This window comes from Ammospiza caudacuta, chromosome 26 (assembly GCF_027887145.1).
Source record: "Ammospiza caudacuta isolate bAmmCau1 chromosome 26, bAmmCau1.pri, whole genome shotgun sequence".
In the NCBI taxonomy this organism is placed as follows: Eukaryota; Metazoa; Chordata; class Aves; order Passeriformes; family Passerellidae; genus Ammospiza; species Ammospiza caudacuta.
Window position 1 is genome coordinate 3,232,774 of NC_080618.1, and position 21,112 is coordinate 3,253,885.

General features: G+C 48.5%; 1 protein-coding gene across 1 annotated transcript in view; it reads right to left on the reverse strand.

The window, feature by feature from the left end:
* Nucleotides 1–558: 558 nt before the first annotated feature.
* DOCK5 (dedicator of cytokinesis 5) overlaps nucleotides 559–21,112 on the reverse strand; it is an 80,533-nt gene continuing 59,979 nt past the window's right edge. The window contains exons 34-49 of the mRNA XM_058820236.1: nucleotides 20,644–20,729; nucleotides 18,401–18,557; nucleotides 17,405–17,445; nucleotides 17,220–17,310; nucleotides 16,304–16,423; nucleotides 15,218–15,307; nucleotides 14,362–14,466; nucleotides 12,439–12,580; nucleotides 9,287–9,368; nucleotides 9,012–9,096; nucleotides 7,914–8,000; nucleotides 7,301–7,477; nucleotides 4,718–4,801; nucleotides 4,177–4,314; nucleotides 2,437–2,603; nucleotides 559–766 (exon numbers count right to left, since the gene is read on the reverse strand). Of these exons, the coding sequence (XP_058676219.1) occupies nucleotides 568–766; nucleotides 2,437–2,603; nucleotides 4,177–4,314; nucleotides 4,718–4,801; nucleotides 7,301–7,477; nucleotides 7,914–8,000; nucleotides 9,012–9,096; nucleotides 9,287–9,368; nucleotides 12,439–12,580; nucleotides 14,362–14,466; nucleotides 15,218–15,307; nucleotides 16,304–16,423; nucleotides 17,220–17,310; nucleotides 17,405–17,445; nucleotides 18,401–18,557; nucleotides 20,644–20,729 (1,851 nt within the window). The 3' untranslated portion in view covers nucleotides 559–567. The remainder of the gene's footprint in view (nucleotides 767–2,436; nucleotides 2,604–4,176; nucleotides 4,315–4,717; nucleotides 4,802–7,300; nucleotides 7,478–7,913; nucleotides 8,001–9,011; nucleotides 9,097–9,286; nucleotides 9,369–12,438; nucleotides 12,581–14,361; nucleotides 14,467–15,217; nucleotides 15,308–16,303; nucleotides 16,424–17,219; nucleotides 17,311–17,404; nucleotides 17,446–18,400; nucleotides 18,558–20,643; nucleotides 20,730–21,112) is intronic.

Consider the following 21,112-nt stretch of genomic DNA (forward strand, 5'->3'; position numbering starts at 1 on the left):
GAGCCCTAAAGCCCAGCAGCCTCTGCTCTGCTCCTCACCCCAGCCCCCTCTGGGGCTGCACACTCTGGTTTTTATTCCTCATCAATGACCACCCTGCCCTCCCAGGGGCTGCAGCAGAGCCCAGCCTGGCAGCTCCAGCCTTCCAGAGCTGCTGACAGAACCCCCAGAGCATCTTCTCCCAACAGCCTGACCCACCCCAGGGCTCTGCACCTCCCAGCACACTGCATTTGTGCAGTGCTGCTGCCTGAGAGCAGCTCCACATCTGGCTGGCAGCTGGATCCTGCCTGGCTGGGCAGGGGCTCCTTGCCCCAACCCCAACAGGGCTTGGCCACGGTGCTGAGGGCACCCAGGGCTCAGCTCAGCACCTCCTGCTCCCAGGCTGCACCTCCAGCCAAGCTGCACTTGGGCCTGTGACAGGAATTTTCCAAATTAAAGAAGAGAATTGCTCAGATGATTGAGCCTTGCTGGTATTTGAGCCCCTCCCAGTGTTTGCTGAGCTCCTCCTGAGCAGCAGGGCTGAGGGCAATGGAAACTCTCAGCTCCTGCTGGGGTTTATTACTGCTGTCATTACTGGCATGGGGCTTTTACCATTTTGGAAGTCACTTCTGTTTCTGGCTCCTTCTCCACAATAACCTGAGACTTGCTAATGCTCCACTCCTTCCTCTTGAGTTTGCTAATCCTGTTGTCACCATCTTCTTTCACAGGCAGCTCCTCAGCTCTGGAAGATGTGGATATTCTCCTCTCCAGGAGAGGCTCCAGGGTAGATCTGTGGCCCAAAAGAGCGAGAAAAACATGAAACATGAATCCATCAGACATGGCAAGGGCTGGCTGTTAAAAAGCTGTGATCTCTCAGTTTGTGGAAGGGATTACTGTGAAAAAGTGAGGCAGGACCATGGATTTTTCAGTGGGATTTGTGCTGTTACCCCTGGAATTCTGAGTGTGATGTGGTTTTTGTCCAAGGGAAAGTGTGATCTGCTTGCAGAGGGAGCCAGAGCTGCAGTTCCTGCTCAGCCATGAGTCTCACTGAGCTGCACCACATCACCTGAACTCTGCTTATCCCAGTGGAAAGGCAATGTACACACAAGGGACATCAGAGATGTCCCCAGGTGTGGCAGCTCCTTTCCACACCCTGCATGCAGCTGCAAACAGGGTGAAACAAGTGCTGTGTGCCTTATTCCCTTCTTGGCTGACCAAAATAAACCCCTTGGTGGTGCCTCACAGCCCCGTTTTCCTGGGAAACTGAGGCAGGGGGCACCTGGAATGCACTGGGGACAACAGAGGCAGCAGCTGGGGGTCAGTTCCCACTGTTTGTGCTCCAAAGCCCCTTCTGTAAAATGGAACAACACCACTGACCTCCAGGAACATTTCTAAATGTATTTCCATGGAGTAAATCTTGATTTTCAGAGCACCTGATTGTGGATGTGACAGTTAGTCAGAGAGAGAGAGAAGCCAGATAAACCTTCCTAGGAATTGTTCTGGGGAGTTTTGAGAAGGCTGAGAGAAAGAATTGAAACCATTTTGTAGCTGGTGTTTTGAACAGTCGTTTTCTCATTAGATGTTTACCAAAGGGCGTTTTCTTAATTAGCCAGTGGTGCTGGGTGTTGATTAGATGACCAACCAGGTGCCCCTGTATCAGAAGGGTGTATAAAGGAATGGGTTTCTGACAAACTCAGATGAACCTGCTGGAGAGACCCAGAGCCTGTGTGTGCCTCACTGCTGTTCCTGACTCAGGTGACTCCTGATCCTGTGTAAGGCACCTCCTGATCCTGTGTAAGGCACCTCCCCCTGCTGTCAGGCACTGTCAGGTGTAGCCACATTTCTCCTCACAGAGAAAAGCAAGGCACAATTCTTCTCAAGAATATTTCTGGGTTTCACATTCTCTGAACCTCAGAGAAAGGAAAAACAAATCTTATAATTTACTGTGCCTGTGTTTGTGCCAAAGTAGAAGGCAATATGGAGATTGTTTACCCACAGTGATGGTGTTTGGTTCCTTGGCCTGTCAGGGCCAGGTGTGTGTGTGTGTGTGTTTTGGGACTGTGGGCTGACAGTCATGAGATTCTGTGCAGTGTGAGCAGAGCTGAGTGCTCGGCAGATTCAGTTTAGATGTAGTGGAACAGAACATAGAATAATACAGTATATTAGTATAGAATAATATAGTGTAATAAAGTAATTAATTAGCCTTCTGATAAGATGGAGTCCTCCTCATCATTCCTCCCTGCCACAGGGATCCCTGCAAGTACTATAGTCAGGCACTGCCATCACTGCCATTATTGCCAGTCACTGCCATCACTGCCATTATTGCCAGGCACTGCCATCACTGCAGTCACTGCCAATCACTGTAATCACTGCAGCCACTGTCAATCACTGCCAGTCACTGCCATCCCTGCCAATCACTGCCAGTCACTGCCAATCATTTCCATCCCTGCCCTCACTGACCCGTCGGAGCCCGGCCTGGAGGAAGCGCTGTCGGATGAGGTGGACGAGGTGGAGGCCACAGAGGAGGCCACGGAGGTGACCGAGAGCCTCCTGAGGGTGGAGGACATGATGTAGGGCAGCACCATGGAGCCCGAGCGGCTCGGCTTCCTGCCCGTCAGCACCGGGGGCTGCAGGAACAGAGGGAACACTGTGAGCAAGCAGGAGATCGGCAGCAGGGCTGGCTCTGCACTGGGCTGGGCACAGCAGCAGGGCTGGCTCTGCACTGGGCTGGGCACAGCAGCAGGGCTGGCTCTGCACTGGGCTGGGCACAGCAGCAGGGCTGGCTCTGCACTGGGCTGGGCACAGCAGCAGGGCTGGCTCTGCACTGGGCTGGGCACAGCAGCAAGGCTGGCTCTGCACTGGGCACAGCAGCAGGGCTGGCTCTGCACTGGGCTGGGCACAGCAGCAGGGCTGGCTCTGCACTGGGCACAGCAGCAGGGCTGGCTCTGCACTGGGCTGGGCACAGCAGCAGGGCTGGCTCTGCATTGGGGCTGGGCACAGCAGCAGGGCTGGCTCTGCACTGGGCTGGGCACAGCAGCAGGGCTGGCTCTGCACTGGGCACAGCAGCAGGGCTGGCTCTGCACTGGGCTGGGCACAGCAGCAGGGCTGGCTCTGCACTGGGCACAGCAGCAGGGCTGGCTCTGCATTGGGCTGGGCACAGCAGCAGGGCTGGCTCTGCACTGGGCTGGGCAGGCTGGCCCAGGGCCTGAACCCCGGGGACACAAGGGTTAACACCACCAAGAGCCCTGCACTTGGCCACAACCCTCACCTTGGGGACAGAGCTGCTGGACACAAAAGGACCTGGGGGGACCGATGGACGCAGCTGGACATGAGCCCAGGTGTGCCCAGGTGGCCAAAAAGGCCAAAGGCACCTGGGTGGGATCAGAGTGGGCAGCAGGAGCAGGGCAGGGACTGTCCCCAGGGCAGGGACTGTCCCCAGGGCAATGGGGGAGGCCACACCTCGAGGGCTGTGTCCAGTTCTAGGCCCCCCCAGTTCAGGAAGGACCTGGAGGGGCTGGGGGGGATCCAGGGAAGGGAACGGAGCTGGGAAGGGGCTGGAGCCCTGGGAGAGGCTGAGGGAGCTGGGCAGGGGCTCAGCCTGGAGCAAAGGAGGCTCAGGGGGCCCTTGTGGCTCTGCCCAGCTCCTGCCAGGAGGGCACAGGGACAGGAGCAGAGGGAACGGCCTCAGGCTGGGCCAGGGCAGCTCAGGGTGGGCACAGCAGGAATTTCCCCATGGAAAGGGGGCTCAGGGCAGGCTCAGGGTGGGCACAGCAGGAATTTCCCCATGGAAAGGGGGCTCAGGGCAGCTCAGGGTGGGCACAGCAGGAATTTCCCCATGGAAAGGGGGCTCAGGGCAGCTCAGGGTGGGCACAGCAGGAATTTCCCCCTGGAAAGGGGGCTCAGGGCAGTTCAGGGTGGGCACAGCAGGAATTTCCCCATGGAAAGGGGGCTCAGGCACTGGAACTGCCCAGGGAGGGTTGGAGTGCCCATCCCTGGAGGGGGCACCTGGAGGTGGCACTCAGAGCTCTGGGCTGGGGACAGGGTGAGCACTGGGCACAGCTGGGACTCCCTGGTCTCAAAGCTCTTTCCCAACCCTGATGATTCTGGGATTCTGTGACACCACCTCACATGCACTCACGGGTGGAAAAGGTGGACTTTGGTTCCTCTGGGGCAAAACATGGAAGAAGCAGGTTCCCTCACCAGAGTTATGACCCCGTACTGCTTCTCCACCTTCCTCCTGAGCTCCCTGAAGCAGGCTGTGAGCCTCTCGTGCAGCGGCTTCAGCTGCTCCGTCAGCTTCTCGCCGTGGATCCGGATCCCCTCTGCCAGGAGAGGCATCTGAGGCAGGGAGGCAGGAGCAGAATGAGCTGCAGGAGCACAAACCAGCCCTCCTGCTCCCCAGAGGCTGAGTTCAGCAGCCCAGATTAAATTAAAGGATTTAAATCAATGTGTTTTGTGTTTGCAGAGGGGGAGATAAACACAGCAAGGGAGCTGAGCTGCTGCCAGTGAGGGACCTTCAGTGCTGCAGCTCCAGGTGTTGAACAAACACCAACATTTTCCCCAGGCTGGATGGGATTTGGAGCAGCATTTGGAGCAGATTTGGAGCAGCCTGGGATGGTGGGAGGTGTCCCTGCCCATGGCAGGATGGGCTTTAAGGTCCCTGCCCACACAAAGCACTCCAGGATTCCTTGTTCCCCATTCCCTCACTCCACCAGTGCCTCCACCTCTCCCAATTCCATACCTGTATTGCAATTTGTTGCTTGAGCAACTCAATTTTGTCTTGATCTTCAGGATGTTCTTGGAGATATTTCTCTGTGAAGAAGGCCTGGAAGCACAGGGAGAAGGTGACACAGGTGACACACACACTTCCTCCTCATGCAGCTCTGAGGGGAAGATCCTTTAAGAGCAATTCACTGCCATTATTCCTCATATTAAACCCAAATTATGCTGGCACCAAGCTGAGGGACAAAGAACCAAGGTTATTTGTTAGGAACAGAGAACAAGCCTCACTTTTAATTTTAAAAAAGTAATGTTTTTTTCTAGTGAGACACATGGAAAAACAGTTACTGCATCAGACAGGTTGTGCTCAGTCCTGATCCCCTTCTCACAAACCAGCACTGATTTGAATAATTGAGCTTCCATCACTTCTACTTCTCACTTAAATGGGAGTGACAGGCCCAAAACCTCAAGTTGTGACTTCAAAAAGCCTCTTTCTTTCCCAGCAGCCAGTGCCCCAGAGCACAGCTGCCCCAAGGAGAGCACAGCACCTCCTGCTGCAATTTCCTTATTTCAGCCCCCAAATCCCTCGTTTTCACCTGGGGCTGGTTACAAAGATTCAGCAGAAATAAAGACCATGCTGGGATTTGGGCTCCCAGCTCCCTTCAACAAAGCACCTTTAGTCTCCACCTCTCCTGGGTTTACCTTTAATCAGCACAAGCTGCTCTTGGTTTGAAGTTGAACAAACACAAATCCACTTTCCTGGACTGAAAACTGAAATTTGTGCCAATTCCCATGATGTATCCCATTAAAACGGATCCCAGTTCCTGCTCAGAATATTTTTTTTTTCCTAGATAAACCCCCTAATAAGTTTTTCATTTGTTTCTCTGAGCTACTTCAGCCTCTGAATGTATTTTTTTTTTTACTTCTGTTAGACTGGACTGTGGTACAGGTTTGTAGGGCTGGGGGTTTGATCCTGAACAGGATGGAGGTGAGCCTGGGAAAGGGCTGCTGGGTTGGTCCCAGAGGATTTTCCTTGAAAGTGCTTAATTATTGCAAGAGGAAAGATGTTTAAAACCCCCAACTTTGGGTTTGGCTATAATGAAACAATTAAAACTCAGATTTTAGCCGCCCACAAAAGCCAAATGTTCTGCACTGAGCTGCAGCTGAAATAGGAAAATATGAACCAGAAATGAGTATTTCCAGATGTGGCTGCAGAGATTTTGTGTTTTCTAGTTTTAACTGCTTTCCCACTGCTGTAATTCTAAACTTGATGTCAACCTCAAATCATAAAATGGGAGGGTTCAGGGCCAAATTCAGGCCTGGCAAAGCACCCAAACTCCTCTGGAATCAGCAGAGTCAGACCCAGATCAATCAGCCCCTCTCCCAATTAACGTGTGCACCTCATTTCATGGGGCTGGGACACAGCTGAGGAGAATTAAATGTGTTTTACCACATCCCACCCCCTTTGTGGAAACAAGCAGTGCATTCTGTGCTGGGCATTTCATCATTAGGTGGAGGGAATCAACAGCTTAAGTTAAACATCACAAAAAAGAACAACCTACACTGCTCAAGTGAAGTCAGCTGAGTAAACCTGCACAGGAAATGCTGCTTTTTTCCTGAGTCATTTGCTCTGTTGCAAGACTCCAAAGACACAGAGGCTGCTGGCAAGAGAAAGCCTCTTCAGCCTTCTCATTCCCCATTAATCCAGGGCAGAAAGGGCAGGTCTGGGCTTTTCTCTGCTACCTGAGCACCTCTGTGCCCCACAGGGCAGGAGCAGGCTCTCATCCCACTGCAAAGGAGGCCCAGAAGAGCTGGACCCTGCCCTGAGGGCACTAAAGCTGAGCATTTCCACCCTGCAGTCAGTGCAAAGCTCTGCTCTTTGTGCTCCTGTCTGAGCTCTGCACACACAGAGCCCCACACAGGGGCTGGGACAGCTGGAGATGGAACAGCACCTGCCAGGTCCTTGCACACTGCAGGGGCCCAGGGGCAGCTCCCAGAGTCTGCAGAGCTTGGGCTGGAAGGGACTTCAGGGATCAGGGCCCTGCCCAGCCTGGCCTTGGGCACTGCCAGGGATCCAGGGCCAGCCCCAGCTGCTCTGGGAATTCCATCCCAGGGAACAATTCCTGCCCAACATCCCATCCATCCCTGCCCTCTGGCAGTGGGAGCCATTCCCTGTGTACTGTCCCCCCATCCTTGTCCCCAGTCCCTCTCCAGGGAATTCTGAAAGGATTTGTGTGGGAAGGGACCTTAAAAGTCACCCAGTGCCACCCCTGCCATGGCAGGGACAGCTCCCACTGTCCCAGGGGGCTCCAGCCTGGCCTTGGGCACTGCCAGGGATCCAGGGGCAGCCACAGCTCCCTGGGAATTCCATCCCAGCCCCTCCTCACCCTCACAGCCAGGAATTCCCAATTCCCAGTATCCCATCCATCCCTGCCCTCTGGCAGTGGGAGCCATTCCCTGTGTCCTGTCCCTCCATCCTTGTCCCCAGCCCCTCTCCAGCTCTCCTGGAGCCCCTTCAGGAGCTCTCTCTGGAGCTTTCCCTGCTCCAGGTGAGCACCCCCAGGTGTCCCAGCCCTGCAGAGGGGCTCCATGGATGTGGCAGGACCTTCTCATAGTTGGTGTAGCCCCCCATGACAGCGGGGTCCACGATGCCACTGAGCAGCATGGACAGGGGGTGCACGGGCAGGCTGCGGTCCCAGCCCTGCTGCTGCACCACGTTGGTGATCCTCTCATTGGTCAGCTCCATGGTTTCTATGGCATTCTCCAGGGGGCTGATCTCCTCCTGAGGGACAGAGGAAACAGAATGAACTTGCTTTAGAGCCACACAATAAACCTTTCAAACCTTCATGCAGTTTTTAGGGAGAAATTCCTCTCTGTGAGGGTGGGGAGGAGCTGGGAGGGAATTCCGAGGAAGGAATTCCCAGGGAGCTGTGGCTGCCCCAGGATCCCTGGAAGTGTCCAAGGAGCAGCCTGGGACAGTGGGAGGTGTCCCTGCCATGGCAGGGGGTGACACTGGATGATTTGAAGTAAATCCTAACCCAGACCATCCTGGGATTCCATGCTCTGTGATTCATTTCTCTCCCCTGAGTAAGCAACTAAATAATTTGCTTTTATGTGTGCCACATCCAGCAGTGGAAGGAGTGGCACTCCCAAGTGCTCAAGGCTTTATTCCATGAGGGACTGAGGAGGAGGAGATGCAGCCCCCATGGAGAACTCACCGTTGTGACCTGTTTGACCTCAAACCACTTGAGGATGCCTGGAAAGGAATAAGCTGTCGTGTAGGTTGTCCTCTCTATCCACATGTTCTGGGTAGAGAAGGAAAAAAAAGATATCTGAGGTGTAAGGCAAATATTGGCCTTGATACTGAACTCCTGCGTGGAGTGAGGCTTCCAGAAGGAGCTGGCAGAGCTCCACAGCCATTACCAGCTCCCTACAGCCATGGCCATGGCCCCACAGCCATGCCCACCTCCCCACAGCCATGCCCACCTCCCCACAGCCATCCCCACCTCCTCACAGCCATGCCCACATGCACACCTCCCCACAGCCATTCCAACCTCCCTACAGCCATGCCCACCTCCCCACAGCCATTCCCACATCCCCACCTCCCCACAGCCATTCCCAGCTCCCCACAGCCATTCCCAGCTCCCCACAGCCATTCCCACATCCCCACCTCCCCTCAGCCATCCCCACCTTCCCACAGCCATGGCCATTCCAACCTCCTCACAGCTATTCCCACCTCCCCACGGCCATTCCTACCTCACCCTACAGCCATACCCACATCCCCACAGCCACTCCCATCTCCCCAGGCTATGGCCACATTTCCACCTCCCCACGGCCATGCCCACCTCTCCCCACAGCCATGGCCACCTCCTCACGGCCATGGCCATCTCCCCACGGCCATTCCCAGCTCCTCAGAGCCATGCCCACCTCCCCTCAGCCATGGCTACCTCCCTACAGCCATGCCCACATTCCTACCTCCCTACAGCCATGCCCATCTCCCCACAGCCATGCCCACCTCCCCTCAGCCATGCCCACATTCCCACCTCCCCTCAGCCATCCCCGCCTCCCCTCACTGGGACAGAGCCCCACGCTGGGCTCTGCTGAGCCTGGGTGCTCACAGCACCAATTTATGGATTCTGAGGATGCTGAATGCCCAAACTCCAGCTGTGGAGCCCCTTGACATCTCCCCCAGCTTCACAATGCCCTTTGTGTCTCCTGCTTTTTCATTCCCAACCTCTCTGGCCACAGGGAGAGGGAAAAGGTGACAGTTTGGTCCAAATGCCACCAAGAAACCAAACCAAAGGCAAAGGACTCACAGCAAACTCATTGTCTGGGTCCTTCTCTCCTTTCCTGACAGGTCTGGAGTGAGTGAACTGCTGCACCTCGTTGGCTCTGTAGTAGCTGGGAAGAAGCAGAGTAAAAAGGTGATTTCCTCACTCCCATCCTCCTCACTCAAATGTTCAAGTGTTTCCTCACACTTTGTGGGGAGGAATTTACACAATTGACACAAAATACCAAGGCACAGCACCTTGTGCCCAAGTTAGTGGGGAAAACACACACAAAATATTGAGGGAAAAGAAAAATAAATTACTTTAAGATCTGTTCAGGAACAGGTTTGTCTTTGTAGTTAGGTGGCAGGTTCATCACAGGTTTCACAGTGAAGCACTGCACATCTGAGCAGCTCTGGTTAAGGATGAAAAACCAGGAACCCTTTTGGGAAAACAGCAGAGGGAGAGAAAAACCCTGTTTCCATTGTCAGACTTTTCCACAAATCCCTGTGCTCTCATTAAGGACTTTTCTTCAAACCTGACTAATTCATCACAAATCACAGGCGTTATCTTGCATCTTGCTGTTTGTAGGTTCCTTGTGAATTAAAAACCCAAAAGGAAAAAGACTTTACAAATAATAATCCCAGAATGGTTTGGGTTAGAAAGGACCTTGAGATTCATGCAGTGCCACCCCTGCCATGGACAGGGCCACCTCCCACTGCCCCAGGGTGCTCCAGCCTGGCCTTGGACACTTCCAGGTGCTGAAATTCCCTGAAAATGCTTGGGGGTCCTTGGCACCACTGATTTCTCCTTTGGGAGACAAGAAGAGGGCAGCAGGGCTCTGCAGAGGTTCTGTGGCTGCATCTGGCCCTTCTCTCACCCCACAGTTATTTATCAGAGGCTGCGGCTCCTTCCCTCCCACCTTTTAGATTCATGAAGCCAACTGAACAAAGGAATGGCTTCACACTCAGCTTTTGTACCTGGGAATAATGACAGACATTAAAGAGATGTTAGTAATTGTATCCCCAAGCACAACAGCCTATCGTGTTCCTCTAAAATTCTGCTTTGAGGACTGTGCTGGGGCTTTACAGGAGCAAAAAGCTGGCTGGAAAAGCAAGGCTTAGCCAACCTGGCCCCATGAGGAGATGGCTTCTGTGAATCCCTGCTGTCTGAAGTGGCAGTGTATAGGAATGTGCTCCTTGTTGACAGAGTGACAAAATTATCTTTTGTTCCTTTAAAATGGAAATAAGCCTAAAAATTTCTCTTCTCAGTTAGCCAAAAAGACACTTCACAGGACTTGGGGGACTTCACCTCAAACTTAAGGATAGCCAATTGGAAAAGAGCTAAAAAGTCCCACCTAAGCAATTTACTAGAAAAAAAAAGAGAACAAAGGAACTAATCACTTTTGTGAGGTGTTTTACCAGGGGCAAGAACCTCTTGCACCTGGCTCGGTTTTTCTCTATAAAGAGTTTGTTATTTTGCATTTTATTAAAACCTTTTTGTTTCCAACACTGCCACAGAAGCCATCCTGCTGACTTGATGCCTTCTGAGGCAGCTGAGCTATCCTGGGTGTGAAACAGATCTCCAGGAGCTTCTGAGACCTGGCTGGAGGAGACCCAGATTCCAGCAGTGTTCCAGTGGGGGGTTAAGGCAACCCCACACATCCTTCAACCCACTGAGGCAGCTCTGAAGGGCATTCTGAGAGGCAGAGCAAAGCCACCCTGCCTGGGTGAGGAGCCACAGGCAGAGCTGAGCCCAGGAGCACAGAGCCAGGCTGGCTGAGGCTCTGAGCCCAGCTGGTGAGCTGTGTGTCCCAGCAGAGCCCCTGAGCCCAGAGCTTCAAACAGCTCCAGTCTGAGGAGGTAAAATGGCCCTGAATTTTAAATAACAGGAATATTCTCAGCCTTGCTGACCCTGGATCTGAGTCACTCCTGTCCTCCACACAGATCCAGCAGTGCTCAGCAGCTGGAATAAGAAGCACCTTTGCACTTGAATTCTGTGTGGGACAAACTCTCCCTGACCACTGAAATAATCCCTGTCCTGAAAATTTGGCTGATTGAGGCTGAAAAGCAATGGGATAAATTCTTTACAGGCTGAACATTTCCTAACAGCAACAATCACATTGGGAGCACAAACACAAAAGGTGAATTCTGCTTAAATCCATAGAGCTGTGTGTCCCAGCAGAGCTCCTGAGCCTGCCCTGAGCCCTGCTCAGCTCCCTGGGCTGCTCTGGGCTGCAGTGAACCCTGAGGCTCAGCACAGCTCACCTGGGGGCCCCAGCACATCCCTACCAAAAGAAGAACAAGGTGTTTTGTCATAAAAGAGCAAAAACAGCCTAAAGAAATAAAAAAGAGCCTGAGGCAAAGGAGGTTAAAGGAGCCTGAAAGCAAAAGCAGCCCCAGGAGCAGCAAGGTCTGCCTAAGACAACAGAGATCTGGGCACTGCTGGTGTCAGGAGGTGTTTGTGGGAGTGCAGGGAGATCTGTCCCACATCCAAGCCCTGCAGCTGCTCCCTTCATCCCAGGGCTGTGCCAGAGCCCCGGAACCCAACACCCCCAAACCCTGGGGATGGCTCAGATCTGCCTCCAAACTCTGCAGCTCGGCTTCATCCCCAGCCAGGAACATCAGCACAAACACAAACAGATGCAGAGGAAGCAGCTGAAACAAAGCAGCAACAGAAGAGGCATTTTTGATACCAAGTTTGATCTTGAATGGATTTGAATTTCCTCTGTGGATTCAGTGCTTGGCAGGAGGATTGCACAGGAAGCATCTGCTGTCACTGCCTGGCCTGGGCCTCTGTGCACAGGGTTTGAGGGCCAAAATGGACCTTCAGATTCTCCAGCCTGGCCTGCTGAGCACAGGCTGGAAGCCCAGGATTTGGTTTTCCTGGCGTGCATCCTCCAGGAGCACTGACTGAAGTCACTGGCAGCAATCTGGAGCATCTCCACTGGCTCACACTCCCAATTCAGAGCATCTTGAGCCTGGTGGGGAGCTTGGGACACAGCCTGAAGTCCCACCAGCAAGGGGAAAAATAAGAATTAAAAATAGTAAGGGCTCTGCCCCCAAAAACTTTTAGTGTCATAATCCCTTCACACTTCTTACAAAGGGGAAAAACACACAAACCCCAGCACTTCATAAATGCTAATGGACTGCAAGGAAGAAGGGAGTACCCTCACTTTTCACATCCTGCATTTCCCCCATCTTTCACCCAGAAATACCCAACCGGTCCCCCCATGGCAGAGCAGCCAGCAGCCCCTGAGTGAAACACAGGAAACCCTCCCTGCAGTGTGCTCCTCACCCTGACAGCAACTTGTTTGTTAAACCCACCCTTACAGCTCTGGATAGCCCCATTTTCACATTTTTATGCCCAGTGTCTGCCCTCACATCCCCAGGAGCAGGAACCCCCTCATTCCCATCACTGCTGGAGGGAACAGGGAGCTCTGGGGGTGCCAAGATGCCCCAAACCCAAAAGATACACTGTTTGGGGGAAGCCTTGATCTCCTCTGCTGGAGGGGCTGTGCTGGTCATCTTCTCAGCATTGGGGAACTGGGTCAGCAGCTTCAGGTTGAAATCCTCCCTGCGCTCGTACTCCTTGCCACGGTAGATGAAAATCTTGTTCTGGGGGCAGGAGGAGAAAAAGGGAATTAAAATTCAGCAAAGCAGAGGGACAGAGCTCCCCAAACCCCCCCAGAGCTGGTTTACGGGAAGGGAAGATCCCAGCTAGACAGAAGAGGTGAGGGAAGGAACACAGGTTGAAATGAGTGTGAGTGTTCACAGGGGTTTTGGGATGAGGGAAGAGATGTGGATCTGACTCCATGTTTCAGAAGGCTTGATTTATTATTTTATGATATATATTATATTAAAACTATACTAAAATAACAGAAGAAAGGATTTCATCAGAAGGCTGGCTTAGAATAGAATAGGAAGGAATGATAACAAAGGCAGCTGTCTCAGACTCTCTGTCTGAGCTAGCTGGGCTGTGACTGGCTATTAATTAGAAACATCTAACATGGGCTAATCAAAGATCCACCTGGTGCACCCCACAGCAGCAGATAACCATTGTTTACATTTTGTTCCTGAGGCCTCTCAGGAGGAAAAATCTTAAGGAAAACATTTTTCCTTAAGGAGGAAAAATCCTCCTGTTGCATTCCACAGCAGCAGATAACCATTGTTTACATTTTGTTCCTGAGGCCTCTCAGCTTCTCAGGAGATAAAATCTTAAGGAAAAGATTTTTCATAAAAGATGTCTGTGACAAATGAGGGCACAGCAGCTCCTGGGAGCCAGGCCTGGCAGTGGGAACCTCAGATTTGTCTAAAAAAATCCATTGCTGCACAGAGAATAATCAAACAGGGCTGGAAAGGAGCTTTTAAAGCCACCTGCAATGAGAGCAGGGACACCCTCAAACAGGTGGGGCTGTCCACACAAACACATCCCAGAGTCACTGCCCTGCTCACACCTCCCAGCACTCCCAGCTTCAGCACAGGGATCTCAGCCAGGAGCTGATTTTTGTAACAGAATAAATGTGCCAGGAAATTCTTCATTACAGGGCCCTGCTGTGAGTTGCCTGAGGGATGTCCCTGGGCACAGGTGGCAGTTTCACCTCAGCCTCATTCCTGGCCATCACCCCCCACAATGTCACCCCTGGCAGGTCTGTCCCACACACCCACACCAGAGCATGGCCAGTCATTGTCACCTGGCAGTGGTTTCAGGAGGGGAGGGATGCCCAAACATGGCCTGGAGTTGAAAGCCCTCCATGCCATCTCCTCACACACAGTTCTAAATTCACATTCTTCTCTTTTTTTGAGCTTGGCTTCACTTCCTCCTTTCCAGAGCTTCAAACAGCTCCAGTCTGAGGAGGTAAAATGGCCCTGAATTTTAAATAACAGGAATATTCTCAGCCTTGCTGACCCTGGATCTGAGTCACTCCTGTCCTCCACACAGATCCAGCAGTGCTCAGCAGCTGGAATAAGAAGCACCTTTGCATTTGAATTCTTCTGTGTGGGACAAACTCTCCCTGATCACTGAAATAATCCCTGTCCTGAAAATCTGGCTGATTGAGGCTGAAAAGCAATGGGATAAATTCTTTACAGGCTGAACATTTCCTAACAGCAACAATCACAATGGGAGCACAAACACAAAAGGTGAATTCTGCTTAAATCCATAGAAGAACTTATCAATCAACTAAAAAACCTACTGTAACACCCAGACCCCACTTGAGCTGGTAACACACAAAATTTCATCTCTGACTTGACTCTTTTTAGACACTCCTGGGATTTAGAGCTGTCAGTGCCACTGAAAGGAAAAGGAGTTTGGCACCCAATTTTCGTGGGAGCTCTGCAGAAGTTGTGACCTTCAGGGTCTCCAGCAGTGCAGAAGTTGAGTGGAGAAGGATCCTTACCCTGAGGAAAGAGGGAAAACCCTGTCCATAGTAGCCAACAGCAAAGTACTCAGGCTGAGGTCTCATGGCCTTCATGATGTTCTCATAAAAAGTGGCTCTTTTTTTCTGGAAAAGAAAACAACAGCACACTTTCACTTTGGAATGCTGCAGGACACATTCCCAGGGACAATTCCTGATCTCTGCCCTCAGAACACACTCCACAACTGCTTTTTGATGCAGTCTCTCATCCTTATCCATTTACTTGATTAAATATTTGCTTTGTCTGGGCCAGAACCAACTTCATTTCCTGCTCTGCAGACATGAGAACAATGCCATGGCTTTAGGATTCCAGAAGGAAATTTGAAATCCTTCACTGTGGGAAAACAAATGAAATACAAATATATTCTGCAAGGGAGAAGACACAAATGGTGACAAATGTCAGAGAACTGGCAGAAATAAAACTGGGCAGATGATTCTGCTGTGAAAGAACATAAAGACCATCTGGTTCCATCCTTAACCACTAGAAAGCAGAATTCTGAGCCAAGAGAATGCTCTAGCTCTGTGTTCATGCCCAGCACTTTCACCACAGAAATAACAAGGTGATGAGATTTATGGAGCCTGAAAATACACTCTGCTTGTTACTTCATTTGCTTAAGACCAAGAATTCTAAACATCTGCACATGGTATTATCATGCTAATTAGGAGGTGAAAAGACACTATGCAAATATTTATTCTACTACTAACCTTTACAAAGCCATGGGGTTAAGTTGGTTTGTTTGTCTTTAACATACATTTATTTTAGGCTTATCCTGCTTGAACAGTATTAAGTGAAGCAGTCAGCAGCCTGCTGGATAAAAAAGGGAGGGAAAAGCCTCACCAGGAGATTGCCAAGTCCCTCGTAGTCAAAGACCTTGTTCTCATACATGTCAGCCAGCTCCTTGCTCAGCTGAATGGCTTTTTCCCACATCTCCACGAGGGGGAGGACGGGCAGCAGGGGGAAGAGCACAAGCAACATGAAAGACTCAGTTAAAATCCTTCATTAGCAAAGATAGGTAAACAAAAATGCAGCTGATTTTCATTCAGGCACTACTTTCATGCTCTGCCAGGTTTCCCTCAGACTCCTCTGTGCATTTTTGGTTTTGCAGGGGTTATTACAGTCATACAGATCTTGTGATCTGGAGATCTGAGAGTGATTTACAAAGCCAGGTCTCCACTGAGATCCTGACAGGACAAACTGGGAGGAGGAAGGACAGGTCTGAACAGCAGAGAGAGAAGCCATGGGGGTCTCCTCCTCCTGCAGCACTGGGACAGGGGCTCCTGGGGTTTGTCTCATCATGGGATCATGGAATGTGGGTGGAAAGGGACCTCAAAGCCCAGTGCCACCCCTGCCAGGGCAGGGACACCTCCACTGTCCCAGGGGGCTCCAGCCTGGCCTTGGGCACAGCCAGGGATCCAGGGGAGCCACAGCTCCCTGGGAATTCCATCCCAGCCCCTCCCAGGGAGGAATTCAGTCCCAAATTCCATCTAAATTCCCTTATTTCAGCTCAAAGCCTTTCAGTCCTGGCAGAACCCTCTCTCCAAGGTGCAGTAGCCAGGGAACCTCTCTCCCTGCAAGCCCAAAACCTGACAGGAACCCTCCCAGGGGAAGGAAGGGGAACACCTGCCCTGCTGCCATCCACCCAGAACCTTGAACAGCTTCACCCTCCAGACCTCTTTGGCCAACACAGAAATAGGGTTTAAATGTCTCCAGAGAAGCAGGTGCCCTGCTGATGGCAGTGTTGGGGGACTGATGGCAGTCCCAAAACCCCAGCCTGGTGTGGAACCACATCTGCTTTTACCTTTTAACCAACCCCAGCCTGCCCCAAGCACTGAGGCAAGAACTGACCAGTAAGGAAATCCTAAATCCACACCAAAGGGAATCTGCCAGGGCAGGGTTTGCTGCAGGATCAGGGTGAACACTCACCTTGCCCCTATCAAAGAAGGAGATGATCTCCTGGTAGAGTTTCTCCTTGAGCTCCTGCTGGGAGTACACACAGAAGGAGTCCCTCTGCAGCAGGTGAGGGGCACAGGGCTTCTCTGACCACTGGGACAGGAAAAAAGGCAAAGCTGAAACAACTGCAACACTTCCAGAGAAATCCTGACAGGCTGACTCAAAACAAACCCCTCATGGAGGCAAAGGAAGTTTGGCAGGGACATAAACCTGAGACATTCTCTCCCAGCTCACTGCAGTAGGAGGATGCTAATAATGATGCTAATCATGATTTTTCTTTCATTATTATTTAATTAAATCACTTATTTTTATTTTATATATATTCTTATATAAATATATAAATATAAATATAAATATATATAAATATAATATATAATAGGATACATTATATATAATAATTATTAAATTATATGTATAATATAATAATATATATTTATATTTATAGATAAAAATAAAAATATAAATATAAATATATATCAAATTAATATATATTTTATAATATACAATTATTATTTATTCATATAATATATGATTATTTATAACAATATATCATTATATATATAACTATATAATTTTATATATATCATAGTAATAATTTTATATATATCATATTCCATTGCTGTGTAATCTGCAAGCTTGTGAAGCCCCTCAATGACCACTGGTACATACACGATTGAAAGTCCCATTAAAACCAGAAACAAAGTGCTTTGGTTGTTCTGAGCAGTTTGTGCCTCACCAAACCCCAAGTTTTGCTGTGGAATCTGTAAGATTGTGAAGCCCTCAATGACCACTGGTACCTACATGATTCAAAGTCCCATTAAATCAGAAAACAAAGTGCTTTGGTTGCTCTGAGCAGTCTGTGCCTCACCAAACCCCAAGCCTGGCATACCTGGAGCAGCTCAGCGTGCAGGAGCAGGGTGTAGGCAGCCTCTGTGAAGTTCTCACAGTCTGTGTGCAGGTCCCTGAGCTTGTACAGATACCTGGGCAAAGCAAAACAAACAATTCCCTGCTGTGAAGGACTCCTGTGTCCAAGGGAGCTGCGGGGGAACAAAGGCTCGTGCAGGAACAGCCTACCTGATGTAAATGTCCTCTCGCTTCTTCTCCTTGTAGAAATTCTGCCAACAAGAGAAAAGTCAAACACTGGCAATGCAGAGCAGCCCAGATTTGCAGAATCATCTCCACAAAAGTAACCTGAGCAGCAGTTTTAGACATTTCAGGGATATTTGCTCATTCTGGCTGCTCAGCCCTGAGACCATCCCTTCATACCAGAGGGGCACCAGCACCTCCAAAAGGGGACAAATCAGAGAAATCACTTGTCTGAAGGGACACAGGCTCTTTGCAGGGGAGCAGGGATCCCAGCCATCAGCCAGGCACCTCCTCTGCCTGTGCTCCAGGGCTCCAGACTGGGAGGATCAGCCAAGGCCTTGATTCTGGACTGTCCATCTTTCTGCGATTATGGCTCCAGAGCCTGACTTGAGCACAACATTAACCAAAAATGGCATGAGGAATTCATTAAAATCCTTCCCTAGATTAAAAATAATTCCAGGGGGGTCTAGAAAAGCCCAGGGGAGGTGCCCAAAGCCCAGGGGATGAGCCTCCAAGCCCGGGGGAGGCACCCAAAGCTCGGGGAGGCATCCCCAGCACAGGTGATGAGTCCCTTGCCCAGGGGAGGTGTCCCTAGTCCAGGGAAGCTGTCTCCAGCCTGGGTAGGGATCCCCAGCCCAGGGAGGTGTTCCCAGCCCAGAGGAGGCGTCCCCAGCCCAGAGGAGGTGTCTCCAGCCCAGAGGAGGCGTCCCCAGCCCAGAGGAGGCGTCCCCAGCCCAGAGGAGGCGTCCCCAGCCCAGAGGAGGTGTCTCCAGCTCAGGAAACCTGTCCCCAGCCCAGGGTAGGTGCCCAAAGCCCAGGGGACAGGTCCCCAGCCTGGGAGAGGGGTTTCCAGCCCAGGGAGGTGTTCCAAGCCCAGGTGATGTTCCCAAAGCCCAGGGGAGAGGTCCCCAGCCTGGGAGAGGGGTCCAAGGGACACGTCCCCAGCCCAGGTGATGAGTGCCAGGGCCATGTCCCCAGCCGTACCAGCACGTTGACGGTGCAGCTCATGCGGTTCTCCTTGCTCTCGTCGTGCATGATGGTCCTGTAGTCCAGCAGGTTCTCCAGGAGGCTGCTGACCAGCAGGGCAAACACCTCTCCTGGGGCTGCCAGGTACTTGTGCTTCCTGCAGTGCTCCAGCAGCCTGCAGGACAGCAGGACACTCAGCTGGGCCTCCCAGCACTGGGAAATGGCATTTTGGGGTGAATTACCCAAATCTGAGTGTGAATTACCCAATTTCCCTGGATGGACACTCAGTGCTGGACACCCACACCTGAGACAGCCAACTCAGGCAGGGCAGGACAGCACTTGATGGTCAAAAAAAATGAAGCTTTGTTGCTAAAAGCTCCAATTTTGCTTTAATTGAGTCTTTGAATCCTTTGAAGTTAAGTATCTGTTCTGTATCTTGATTTTATTGCTTGCTCACCACTGCTCTGGGTTCACACACAGGAAATGAAGCCAGTTCATGGCCATAAAGAAATGTCTCAGAAGTACCAGATTACACTAAAGATTGGATTCAAATAGACATTTCATACATTTCTTGTCACTAAAATTCTTTATTAGAATTAGATGAGTCTGCTAATTACAGGAAATATTCTTATAGCAACCTTAAAATAGATATGGCAGATTCACTACTCAATAGTTTTCCAAAATTCCCAATTACTTCCACGTGCAGCCCCTCCCCAGTCTGGCAGCTGACTCTGAATTCCATCTCCAGTTAAAAGTGCACAATAAACCCCCCATTTTTGGGCATTCAGCCCCAGAACACCTGCATTGCTCCCTGCTCACTGCAATAATTCATGAATTAGGGCTTCTTTGCATTAGGAAAGCAGCCCAATAAAGTATGAAAAATATATAATTAATAAATAATATATATAATATAAATTAATATAAACCATATATAAATAATATAGAAAAGAAAAAATAAAATAAAATTAATGTACATATAACATATGTAAAATATATGTTATATGTACATTATAAATGTAATATAACATGTAACATAATATAAATTATTATGTTATATAAATATAAATAAAATATAACATAAAATATAAAAATATAACACAATACAAAATAAAATAAAAATATAAAATATAACATAATATAAAAATATGTAACATATAAATAATATGTTATTTATTATATAATATATATGATCTTATATATATAATATCTCTATATAATATTATATATATAGTATCTATACAATATCTATAATATATATAATAAGATATATAATATATAATAATATTATAGATACTATTATAATATATATAATATAGAAAATAAAAATAATGTAAAAAATAAAATAAAATTAATGAACATATATAATATAAAAATATAGCATAACATAAAATATTTATTTATTATATAATATATATGATCTTATATATATCTCTATATAATATTATATATATAGTATCTATATAATATCTATAATATATACAATATATAATATATATAATATATAATATATAATATATATAATATATAATAATATTATAGATACTATTATAATATATATAATAATATCATAATATTATATATTATATATAAATCATATATAAATAATATAGAAAATAAAAATAATGTAAAAATAAAATAAATGAACATATATAATATAAAAATATAGCATAATTTAAAATATGTAACATATAAATAATATATTATTTATTATATAATATATATTATATATATTATATCTATATATAATGTTATATATAGTATCTATATAATATCTATAATATATAATAATATATATTATATATAATATATAATAATATATATAATATATAATATATATAATACATAATAATATTCTGTTTACTATTATTACATATATATATAATATTATTATATTATATTTACTGCAAACAATATAGAAATATAATATATAATATAATAACATATAATATACATAATATATAACATAAAATATATAATATATAAATAATATAAAAATATATAATACATAGATAATAGATATTATATCAAATGATGTCAAGATATATAGCATATAGATAATATATAAAATATAATAAAATATATGATATATACAACATGAAATAATATTTTAAATAGAATATAGAAAGAATATGTAACATAAAATAATAAATGTAATATAAAATGTAAAATAAAATTACATAAAATATAAAATATGAAATAATATAGAAATATATAATATATTAATAATATATGTAGTATTGAAGATATAAAGTAAAACTCACAGTTTCTCCAGCAGGACCTTGTACTGCTCGTCCCCTCGGCCCCCCTCCACCTCCTGGTCCAGCCTGGTGATCAGCTCGTTCTCAAACTGCAAGCACAGAACCCCCAGTGAGCGGAGCAGCTCTGAGGAGCCCCTGGGGGCTCTGAGCCTCCCCCAGGCAGGGCCAGGCTGCTGCCAGGGCTGAGGCAGAATAAAGGGATAAAAACCCCCAATGCCAGGACTGGAGAAGGAAATCAAGCGCTCCCTGTGTGACCCCACACAGCCACACTCCGGTGCAATGGAACACTGCTGACCCTGATCTCTGACTGCCCTCCGCTCGCTGCACTCGCTCACTGCCAGAGTCCCTCGTGGGGGATTTCTGCTCTTCTTGTAAAGGTGAATAAACAGCTAAAATTACATTTCAGACCCTCTGAGGGTCTCCAAACTCTTCCCAGTTTAGAGGTGAGCATTGACAGCTCTGCAAATGCAGG